This window comes from Mixophyes fleayi, chromosome 6 (assembly GCF_038048845.1).
Source record: "Mixophyes fleayi isolate aMixFle1 chromosome 6, aMixFle1.hap1, whole genome shotgun sequence".
In the NCBI taxonomy this organism is placed as follows: Eukaryota; Metazoa; Chordata; class Amphibia; order Anura; family Limnodynastidae; genus Mixophyes; species Mixophyes fleayi.
The window spans coordinates 211,423,075-211,435,203 of NC_134407.1; the positions used below are offsets into that span (position 1 = coordinate 211,423,075).

Below are 12,129 nucleotides of genomic sequence, written 5' to 3' on the forward strand. Positions count from 1 at the left end.
ATTGACGGACTGGCCATATTATGGATTGCTTCCTGCTATCTATTTCTCCTGGTTGTTTATTATTTTTTTTTATGAGGGCTGCAGTCCTTAGCAGTAGAGACCTCAGGCAGAGACATTCCCAGGTTTTAAAGATGTAACAGGTAATGTCCCTATTTTCAGCAGAGAGGGGGAAGGGAGGAGAGTAAGAATGATGAGGTTAGTGTGGTTAAATGTATGTTCCTGAGATATAGGGTAATTTGTGGATCTTTTGAAGGCTAGAGGGCCCCGCATGTGCCCCTTGTAGTGTATCAGAGTGTCCATCATTATTTTATATCATAATTGCCCTCTAGTGTTATGTTTGAGAACTGCAAAAGTAAATTCTGTGTGCATACATTCTACTATTATTAATAATATTATTTTTAATTTATAAAGCGCCACAAAGCTTCCGCAGCGCTGTACATGACATATACAGAAAGCAGTAATCCATAACACATAACATGAAGAACAAAATACAAAGACCAGACATACTGAATAAATAAAAATACAGGTAGCTTGGTAATGCAGATTAAATCATACTTACCAACTTTAAGATCTTCAATTCCGGAAGCCTGCGGAGGAGGTGGGCGTAATGGGGGCGGGGCTCCAAAATGCGCATAATTTTGGACCGAATCGCGGCGTTTGAGAGCTAATTCTGCCCACTTCACTAGGAAGTGGACAGAATTATCCACATGCGGGAGATTGCCACACTCTCCCGGGAGACCGTGAGACTCTCGCAAAATGCGGGAGTCTCCCGGACATTCCTGGAGAGTTGGCAAGTATGGATTAAATTATATGCGGGACAGTCACTGAGAGTGATGATCGTAAATAGTGAGAAGTAGACCTAAGCTCATACTTGCCAACTCTCCCGGAATGTCCGGGAGACTCCCGCATTTTGCGAGAGTCTCACGGACTTCCGGGAGAGTGTGGCAATCTCCCGCATCTGGCAGAATTCTGCCCACGTCCTAGTGAAGTGGGCAGAATTAGGTCCAAAACGACAGGATTCACCGACGTAAATTTTGGAACCCCTCCCCCCATAAGGCCCACCTCCCCCGGCAGGCTCCCGGAAGAAAAATTCAGCAAGTTGGAAAGTATGCCTAAGCTTAAGAAAACAGGCTTAGGGAAGCAGGCCAAGAGGTACAGAGGGTGCTGGAATATTAGAAGGAGAACCCTGGAAAGAGGGCCCTGCTTGTGAGAGCTTATATCCTAAAGGAAAGGGGGAGACATGAAAAGGGTGGTAGCCGGGACAAGGGAGTTTGGTGGAAAGCTGATAGGCTTGAATAAAGAAATGAGGGCACATTTGATTTTTCTTTAGAGTAGAGGCTAACCTGATGGAGTGATATCGTTTCACAGCTGGGGGCAAAGTCCTGGAGGTGGGAGTGGGAAGAGGTGATTAGTGAATTAGTGAAGCGGTGGTCATTGGCAGAGCGGAGGGAGCGGTGAGGAGTGTTAGTACAGATGAGGTTGGAGATGTGTAGGTGGGGATTGATTGAGAGCTTTGAAGGTCAGGGTAAGGAGTTTAAATTTAATTCTGTAGGCCATAGGGAGCCAATGTATGGACTGGTGGAGGGGGACAGCAGAGAATACTTTCCTGTGTCCACAGTACTGGAGGCAGATGAGAGGCTGAAAGGTAGCCCAATAAGTGCTGCCTCATAACTCCAGGTACGCCCTCCGCTGGTTGGTGAGGGCAAATAGCCTGTGGACGCAATGGTATTGTGAAAATTAATTTGAATACTCTCACTTTTACCTCGCTGTCTGCTGAGGTTTTTCGTAATAAAGAAGCAGATCAGTGTCTTAGATAATACCTTCTACAGACACAGATCATTATTTATTTATTTATATAGCGCCACTAATTGTGCAGCGCTGTACAGAGAACTCACTCACATCAGTCCCTGCCCCAATAGAGCTTACAGTCTAAATTCCCTAACACACACACACACACACACACACACAGACACACAGACTAGGGTTAATTTAATAGCAGCCAATTGATCTACTAGTATGTTTTTGGAGTGTGGTAGGAAATCAGAGCACCCAGAGGAAATCCACACAAACACGGGGAGAACATAGAAACTCCACACAGATAAGGCCATGGTTGGCTTTGACTCATGATCTCAGTGCTGTGAAGCAGAAGTGCTAACTACTAAGCCACCGTGCTGTTCTACCTATACGTTGCTGAGCAATTAAAATGAATCCACCTGCACTCTCTATATGGGCAATTTCTAGTTCATTTTTAAGATTTTGTATAGAAACCCTTTACTGTTTAAATCTCAATAATATTAGGGTGAGCTTTTAGAGATCTAGGGCCTGATTCATTAAGGATCTTAAATTAAGAAGTATCTTATTTAAGTCTCCTGGACAAAACCATGTTACAATGCAAGGGGTGAAAACTAGTTTTCTGTTTTGCACATAAGTTAAATACTGACTGTTTTTTCATATAGCACACAAATACTTGATAGCTTATTTGTACACTGAAATTTAAAGTTGATATTTGTGTGCTACATGAAAAAACAGTGGAGACAATGGTCCACTGTTCACCTTCTGCTCCTCATATTACCCGATGCATGTACACTCATTAGTTGATCCTCAACTCCTGAGTTGCCAAGGAAAGTGAGGTACTCAGCTGTTTGTATGAGCCAAACTGCGGTATTCAGCCACTTATACATTATCACTGCACTTGCACCATCAAGTTATGATAGCAAATTTAGAAAGGACCTGTCAGGGTCTTTAGGGTTTCAATACCATGTAGTTAAGAAAAGGTAACCTGGCTCAGGAGTTACAGGTCTCCATTAATATATATTTTTTTATTTCAACCCTGAAATAAAAAAAATATTTGGAATATCATGAGAGTATCTACATTGTATACATAATTTGATATGAATAATAACAGATACAACTTGGTTAATTAGTAATGCAACAAACCGTGGGTATTTGAGCTACATATACAAATAATATCTTAAGAACACATTTCATAGTTAACATACCAAAGGAGTCTGCATTGCAACCCTTAAAGTAAATGTTTTAACAAGACCAAAGACTTTTTTGAGACAGTCTTTAAAGGTAATTATTATATATGTACATATCTGTATCTTAATATTCTTTTCTAGTTCAATTACATGTTGTAAAAATAAATAAATAATAATTACCTGTAAGGTGACATTCTAACTTTGCAGGAATTTAGAAAGGCATGTCCATATATACATATATATATATAATAATGTAATATATTCATGCTTCTGACATTATGCTCATGTGATCCGATGCAAGGATTCAGCTCTTCTACAGTTTGGATGGGGAGGGGATTGGGATGAATAACATAGGCGGGGGTATGACATGAGATGGTGGGGGTGAAGGAGATAGCAAAGAGGGAGGTGTGCGGGAATGTGAAGAGTGACGGGTGATTAATAGATGATGGAGAGGAATAGTGGGGAATGATTAAAGGGAAGGTGGGGGAATGCAATTACATGGGAGGATGGTGGTGCTGTGGGGGACAATGAGTTACAGTGGTCCTGTGTGTCTAGGTTGTCAAAGCTGCAAGAAGAAGTAGGAGAGAGAGGCACAGTCTGCCAAATGTCCTGATTCAGGTGAGACCGTCCCAATTTTGGGGAACTGTTCAGCACAGTTAGGGTTTTGTCGAAAAGTATTCAACACTTCACGTTGCTCTCTCATTCCACCCCTGCCAGTCCCTCTTACCTCGCTGCAGTGTCCAGTGCAGGAGGGGTCTGGGTACTGCACTGCACGTTACTGCTCCATAATGTGGTGGTCTGTGCAGAGCACAGGTAACATATGTGGGAGTCACTAGCGCCCTGCACAGAGTTCCTTCCTACATGGGGCAAGTAGGTGGGAGTTGCTGTGAAGCACAGAACCATCCTCCGATAGACACTGAAGTAGGTAGGAACCTGTTGGGGGTTGAGTTTTGTGGCATATGTGACAAGGGATTAAGAAAGGTGGGATAGCATATATTAAGGGGGGAGAGGGCATAGGTCACATATGCCTGCCAAACTCTCGCCTTGTCACATCAGGAGAAAGCAATACTCTTGCATAAACACCCACTAACGGTGGATTAGTGGCTAGCACTTCTGCCTCACAGTACTGGGGCCATGAGTTCGATTCCCGACCATGACCTTATCTGTGTAGAGTTTGTATGTTCTCCCCGTGTTTGCGTGGGTTTCCTTTCGGGTGCTCCGGTTTCCTCCCACATTTAAAATACATACTTCACACATAGCTATGTCACATTTTATTTTATTGTCCTTTCACTTTACAGACATTCTTGTAAATTATACCAATAACAAAAATGTGAGTTTGTCACACTAATAAAGTATTTATGTTCTCTCTTAAATGGCTTTTCAGGTGATTATTAAAAGTTTTCTTGGATCTAAAGTATTTTCCACACTGAGAGCAAGGATAGGGTCTTTCCGCTGTATGAGTTCTTTGATGGACAGCAAGAGCAGAACTCCAGAAAAAACATTTCCCACATTCAGAGCAAGAATATCGTCTCTCTCCTGTGTGACTTCTCTGATGAAGGATAAGGTACTGACTGTTACTGAAACATTTACCACACTCCAAACAAGAAAATGGTTTCTCCCCTGTGTGAATTCTCTGATGGATTGCAAGAGACTGGCTTTGCCGAAAACTTTTACCACACACTGGACATGAGAATGGTTTCTCCCCTGTGTGAATTCTCTGATGTCTAATGAGGGTTGATTTAACAGAGAAACATTGCTTACATTCTGAGCAAGAAAATGGTTTCTCTCCTCTGTGAGTCCTTTGATGGACAAGGAGATTGCATTTTCTAGTGAAGATTTTACCACATTCCGAACAGGACCATGCCTTCGTATCTGTATGTGTCACTTGGTGGAAATCAAGCTCTGCTTTAGATGTCAAATGTTTGCCGCATTCAGAAAAAGAAAATGGATACTCTCCAGCTTGTCTTTGCTGGTGTGCAACAAGCTTTGATTTAAAAGAAAAATGTTTCCCACATTCAGAATACATTAACTTTTTTCCTATGTGGAATGTTTGGTGTTCGATGAGATCTGCCTGACTTGTGAATTTTTTTTTACATTCCAAGCACGAGAGATCATTATCTTCTATTGTACAATAGCCCTCAGTACTAGACCTCTTATGCGGTGACTCTTCATAGTCTACATGAGTAAAAATGTCAGCGTGTGTGATATTTCGTTCTTCACATGAGACTGATTCTTCCCTAATAGGAGTAGATTTATATGGAGTATGATCTTTGGGTGTATATATGTCTATGTCTAGGAGACTTCCATCCTCACAAGAGACCAATTTCTCCATAATATAAGTAGATGTATATTGTGTATCGGTGGATCCATAAATGTCAGTGTCTATGAGATTTCCTTCTTCACATGAGATCAATTCCTCCATAAAATGAGTAGATGGAAATTGTGGATGATCTGCGGGTGTATAAATGTCAGTGTGTGGGAGATTTCCGCCATCACATGAGACTAATTCTTCCTTAATATAAGTAGATGTATATTGAGTATGATCGGTGGGTGTATAACTGTCAGTGTCTGTGAGATTTCCTTCTCCACAGGAGACCAATTCCTGTTCTACTATTGGTAGACATCCCCTCCTTTTATTCATACTTTCACTTTTAATGTCGCTTTTATCTTCAGTTACACAATTTGGGGAAGTCCAGACGCCATGTCCTGGAGGTGTACTTCCCTGTTCCAATCCTCCTGTTTGAAATACATGAGAAGGAATAACTTAGACTCTCTTTGATCAAGTATTACTACAGTAAGAAGCAGATAAATAGCAACATCAGTTTTATATTTTTTGATTTCTGTATAGCGTTACTAACATTATCCAGCGTGCTGCCATTAATGAACACAAAGTACAATTAATAGAATAAAAGGCACATTTTGTGTCTGAATTATTCGGTCATTTTGGCACCAGCAGATGATTTGGGTGTAATTCTTCTTTAACTGGTAAACTTGTTTCTCTTGAGTCCCTATTTGCCATATTACAGAATGGGTGAGTGGTGAGTGGCTTAGGAACATTTTGGTGCCAATATGACAGAGAGACAGGGAGGAGTTGATAAGTGATTTGAGCTGCACCACAAGTCAGTTTAAGTCCTCCTGTGTTGTATGTTTAGAAATTCTGTGCTACACACTGGTCTAGGGCCAGAGAAGAGGAATATATTGTGTGTATGATTTTGGAGTTCACCTTAATTTGCAGCCATTTACAATATCTGCATTAGGGGTGGACCTAGCCTCAGTGAGGATGCAGTACCTGGACACAAAGGGCCTGATTCATTGAGGAACTTAAATTGAGGTTAAAAAAAGTAACTTAAAAGGGAAGTTAAAAGAGGTTTCTTATTTAAAGTCTCATGGACAAAACCATGTTACAATACAAGGGGTAAAAATTAGTATTCTGTTTTGCACATAAGTTAAATACTGACTGTTTTTTCATGTAGCACACAAATATCAACTTTAAATTTCAGTGTACAAATAAGCTATCAAGTATTTGTGTGCTACATGTAAAAACAGTCAGTATTTAACTTATGTGCAAAACAGAATACTAATCTGCACCCCTTGCATTGTAAGATGGTTTTGTCCAGGAGACTTAAATAAGAAACTTCTTAATTTAAGTTCTTTAATGAATCAGGCCCAAAATGACTAAGCAGTGGTGGAAGAGATTGAAAATAAATACGGATTTGAAGCAAAAAGGAAATTCCAAAGATGGTCTACGGCTACAGAAAATAACCCCTAAGTTGATGTTGAGACTGCCTGTCCTGCTGCTACAGTGCATGACCCCTTATCATATGCACAGTTTCAGGGTAAAGTAGATCCTCTGGGCCTATAAACATTGGCACAGGCTCTAAAGAAGTATGGATTCTAAATGCATGCCAGTCTTCAATAGAGGTCACTGCAAAATGACATAGGCTGCTCTGCAGAAAGCCCAGAGGTTGGGACCACCGACAGACTTCTACTAGGAGGCAGTTATGTACAAGCACCTGCTGTTTATTGGCTCACATTATTTATGTGACCTGCGCACGCTTGGTCATTTCAGTTTGCCTAATCTGCACACTGTCTATTATTCTGGTCTTGGTGACTGTGTTTTGCTGTTTTTTCTTCTATTGCGTTGTATTCAAAAATATAAAAAAACTTCTTGAAAAGAACATTGAGGTCAGCTAAACAAAAAGTCTATATTTTAACATTCAAAGCTTACATTTTTATTTTATTTTTCCTTTGTCTCTAATGCTGACACTCGCAATGCAAACTAGTCATTCATCTCCCTTTACTTGGTTGGATCTGTGGTTAACTTGGCCATACACACTGTGCACCATATATGCAATATACAGTGATCTAGGGGTGGAGCAAATAACATAACTGCAAAGTGTCCTTCCTGTTTCTTAGTCACCGGCAACCTCACACTCATGATGAAGGATGTTATCGGCCAATCAGATTAGCACTATGCCCAATCATATTTGTTTCAATAAAATCTGTATAATTAAACAAAAAAATATTTGGGTGCCACACACTTAGGGCTAAATTTACTAAGCTGCGGGTTTGAAAAAGCGGGGATGTTGCCTATGGCAACCAATCAGATTCTAGCTGTCATTTTGTAGAAGGTACTAAATAAATGAAAGCTAGAATCTGATTGGTTGCCATAGGCAACATCCCCACTTTTTCAAACACGCAGCTTAGTGAATCTAGCCCTTAGTATTATTCGACCAATTAGGTTTAACAAACTGGCTGACCATAATTTTTATTTATTTTTATTTAATACTTGTGGGCAGAATTTATAATTCAGTTCTGAAATGCCATCACTAAATTTAGCAGTCAAAGATAAATCTATAAAAAATAACCTATATTAATGCTAAGAAACAGTACATTGGCAGGGTCATTAGAGTTGGTAAACTCCTCTTTGTTCAAAACATAGTTTATAATCATAAATGCAAATATATATCAGTGATTACATTTCCTCTTACCCAGTGATGTGAGGGGCCGGTGATTCTCCATCATCACATCCTTGTAGAGATCCATGTGTCCCTCTAAATAATCCCACTCCTCCATGGAGAAATAGACAGTGACATCCTGACACCTTATAGGAACCTGACACACACAATGATACAGTCATCACCCAGACACATCCCCTGGTGTTACTGTATAATGTCCCATTCCCAGCAGTCACCTCTCCAGTCAGCAGCTGAATGATCTTGTTGGTGAGTTCTAGAATCCTCTGGTCATTGTTTCTCTCATGTATCAGTGAGTGAGGTGGAGGTTCCATGATGGGGCTCTGGGTCCTGCTTAATCCTCCTATTACACAAGGACTGCCGCTGGGTGTCATACCGTCTCCATATGTCTTTTTTGCAACAATATATTCCTGTATAAAACACACACAAATTAATAGAACAGACACCTTCCTTACAATTAAGTTGCTTCTATGAGACAGGAATATCTAGGGTACAAGGAGTATCCGGTGAGTAGACTGTAAACATCCACTTCTCCCTGACGTTCTCAACAAATCAAAACAATCTTGGAGACTGAATCCCCACAAACCTCCAATATTATTCCTCTGCAGATTTCTGTTTTATTATTATCACTATGACACTCCCAGAATCCTTCACCTCTTCAGTCAGGACTCTGTTTTAGTTACAGAGGTAAAATTGTTGTCTGTATGACATTCCCAGAGTCACTCACCTCTCCAGTCAGCAGGTAGATGATCTCTAGAGTGAAATGCAATAGCCTGTCAGTCATCTCATTCCTGTGCTTCTCCATCTTCGGTCACACTTTCATCTACTGGCAGGTTTCATCTATTAGTGACCTCTGTTTATAAAGGTATTATATTTATCCCAGATATATTAACCTAAAAAGAATGCATTGATAACTTTATAGGCCTTTCCATGGAAGCAACCAAGCTGGTAGTAATTAAATTATGTTATGACAGAGAGATTTGTAGGCCTACTCCCCCGTGTGACAGAGGAGAAGGTGTAATCAGCAAGTAAGGGTGACAGTCCAAGCAAAATTTGTTTGAGAAGAAAATGCTGCGCTTCTTCATAGGGTTTATCTGCTGGTCAAGTGAAAGCAGTTACTCAGCTTTTTTATCCAATATGCAAAGGATAAGAGAGGTGTCAGTTAGGTGTGTAAAGGAAACATGCCTGCAGAGGTGTGTAGTGGGGAGACTTAGGGGGCCTGTGGCAACCAATCAGATTATAGCTTTCATTTATTTAGTGCCTTCTACAAAATGACAGCTAGAATCTGATTGGTTGCTATAGGCAACATCTCCACTTTTTCAAACCCGCAGTTTAGTAAATATATCCCTTAGACTAGAGATATATTCACTGTGTAAAAGGAAAAGGCTTCGGAGCCTATTTATGAAGCTCTAAACGGCTTTTTCCGCATGGTTTAGGCATTTTTAAGTAAAATGATAATTTAAGAAAGGGATCTATCTCCAGCATTAGGCAAAGTATTGCACAGTCCAGTAGCCATTCAATCCTATGGGGAGAGCATCATAGGAGAAAAATCTTCAGGTCTCTTTTCGGCAACCTTGTTGCTCTCCTCTGCACTGTTTAACACAAATGGCAACTGCACATGCGCAACCCTAGGAGATAATCAGAACTTTTTTTTTTCCCAGAGGCTCAGCTAACATCATACAGAACTATTATGTGGCACTCTAGCGTGTACCTATACAAATCTGTCTATTTATTGACTTGTGACAAACGTTGTTTTAAACCATTCACAGCCTGATCAATTTTGCTATTTTCTGGGATGTGTCAGTTTCACAAGGAATATTTTTTCCATTTCTTAAGCTAGGTACACACTTATGCATCATACATTAGATGCAATGTCTAACGATTTCACCAGCGATTGAGCATGCCGATTCATGTGTACACACCTACACAATTTACCATCAGATCTATGAACTTCATCTCTCATAACCAGCTGCTGAAAAAGATTGTGAGTCCGCATGCACTCTACAGATATATCTGTTATCGAGCTGTAAATATCAGAAGTGTTGGGCAGACAGTTGTGAGTGTGTACACACTTCCACATTTGCCCAACATCGTTGATTGTGATTTTTAGGAAGTTTATAAAATCAAATCAAGAGATGAAACAAATGACCAAATGACTGTGAATCTGATCTGCCCGATAATTGTATAGGTGTGTAACTCTCGATCTGTAGCGTCCTGCTTTAGTATTCATCACACACAAAGTGGCCAGGACATTTTTTGTGGGTTTTAAAAAACATGCAGTGTGTTATATTCATGAAAAATGTGGGAGTCACACAGAAATGATGACTTGGGCTAGTCCTCGTGGAGGCAGTAGCTATTTCTAAGGCTGGGTACACACTACAGAATTTTCCGACTAATGTGTTATCTACAACTATTGTACCTACGAGTGAAGTTCCGATCAGTCGGATGATTCATGCATACACGCTATACATTTTTTAAACAATTTTTTTATACTGTTTTATAGTTATTTCATTCTCTGCTTATTTATGGTTTGTTTTAGTTAATTTGTCATATTCTACTTTTATCTACTGATGTTGCCAAATGGGTGCAGAGGGAACATTATTCAGGTTGATGCATCCCAGCATTGCTGAATCCCACGCAATGGTATGCAGCTCGATCACAGCTACTAGGGAAGATCTGGATTTGCTACAAGTGGATGTACACTAATAATTTAGTTTCTACTGATTTCAGTCTTAGGTCCTATTAGCTGCACTCTATGTATTAAATATGTGCTGGTATATTTTATACATTGTGTGTGTCATTTCAGAGGCAAAGCACTGTATATGTGTGTGCGCCTCCTCCCCCACCTAATTTAGATGTTTGTTAAAAAAGCCAAAGAGTTATAATCCATTATGTGGGCTGCACAGTGGCCTAGTGGTTAGCACTTCTGCCTCACAGCACTGGGGTCATGAGTTCAATTCCCGACCATGGCCTTATCTGTGTGGAGTTTGTATGTTCTCCCTGTGTTTGTGTGGGTTTCCTCTGGGTGCTCCGGTTTCCTCCCACACTCCAAAAATATACTGGAAGGTTAATTGGCTGCTATCAAAAATTGACTCTAATCTCTGTCTGCGTGAGTGTGTGTCTATATTAGGGAATTTAGACTGTAAGCTCCAATGGGGCAGGGACTGATGTGAATGAGTTCTCTGTACAGTGCTGCGGAATTAGTGGCGCTATATAAATGATGATGATTATGAAGAGACAAAACAGGAGAATGTCAGCTTAAGTACCTAGCCATATACAGTATTCCTAAATCTGTACTAATGACTAAATGCCTAGAAACCAAATCCTATCTTGGCCACAGGAATGGAACCAGAGGATGTAAAATGAGGAATATATACAATATACTATATTATGTGTTCTATCATCTGGTTTGGGACTTCCTGAGTTTTTCTGATAAGGTGTTTTCTCTCTCACAATTTCCTTGACAACTGTTCTAATAAAGCGACCTGTTATCTGACATAGTTTTCTGTAGTGGCTAGCATGAAACTATAGAAATATGTTTATTACCTAACCTGTGAGCATGTCCTGTTCCACCAGTCTGTAAATGTCCTGCTGCTGTTTTTTAGACATTCACCCCCATTGAAATAGCCTCTGTTGAATTAATGTATAGTACAGGAGTCATTAATCGAAGTTACTACACTTTAATAAATAGCAGGAAACATAGAAGCAGTATAATGGCACTGTTTAATGTCTTAGCCCGGTAGGTATATAGTACACTGACATAAATAAATTAAACTTAGCCTGATGTCATGCTGTACACTCGACACACAAAAACAAAATTGACAAAATAAAGATACAATACAAACAGGTCTATTACATTTCTATAATATGCTTTCTATGTGATGAATGTCAATGTGCTATAATAGTAGTACAGTAATTAGGAGAATCTATAAATAAAGGAAGAACATAAAATCAAATCTCACCAACATCCATAATCCCCTCCTCTTTCTGGTGCTCATGCGTTCCATTGCACTTCCGTGATTTGCGTTTTACGCCTCAGTTTGGATTCTTTCACCTGACTCTATCTGCGCTCTACTAAGCGTCCTGCGACTAACGTGACATTCGTCTCCATACAAGCTGTTAAACTGAACGCCGAGCGTTAAGGGTTTCTGGGAGTTGTAGTTTGTAGCTCT

At 40.1% G+C, this 12,129-nt stretch overlaps 1 protein-coding gene across 1 annotated transcript in view; it reads right to left on the minus strand.

Annotated features, from left to right (window-relative positions):
* Positions 1-4,239: 4,239 nt before the first annotated feature.
* The window catches only part of LOC142095457 (uncharacterized), a 30,595-nt gene continuing 22,705 nt past the window's right edge, over positions 4,240-12,129 (minus strand). The window contains exons 9-10 of the mRNA XM_075178403.1: positions 7,973-8,108; positions 4,240-5,717 (exon numbers count right to left, since the gene is read on the minus strand). Coding sequence (XP_075034504.1) covers positions 4,321-5,717; positions 7,973-8,108 — 1,533 coding nt within the window. The 3' untranslated portion in view covers positions 4,240-4,320. The remainder of the gene's footprint in view (positions 5,718-7,972; positions 8,109-12,129) is intronic.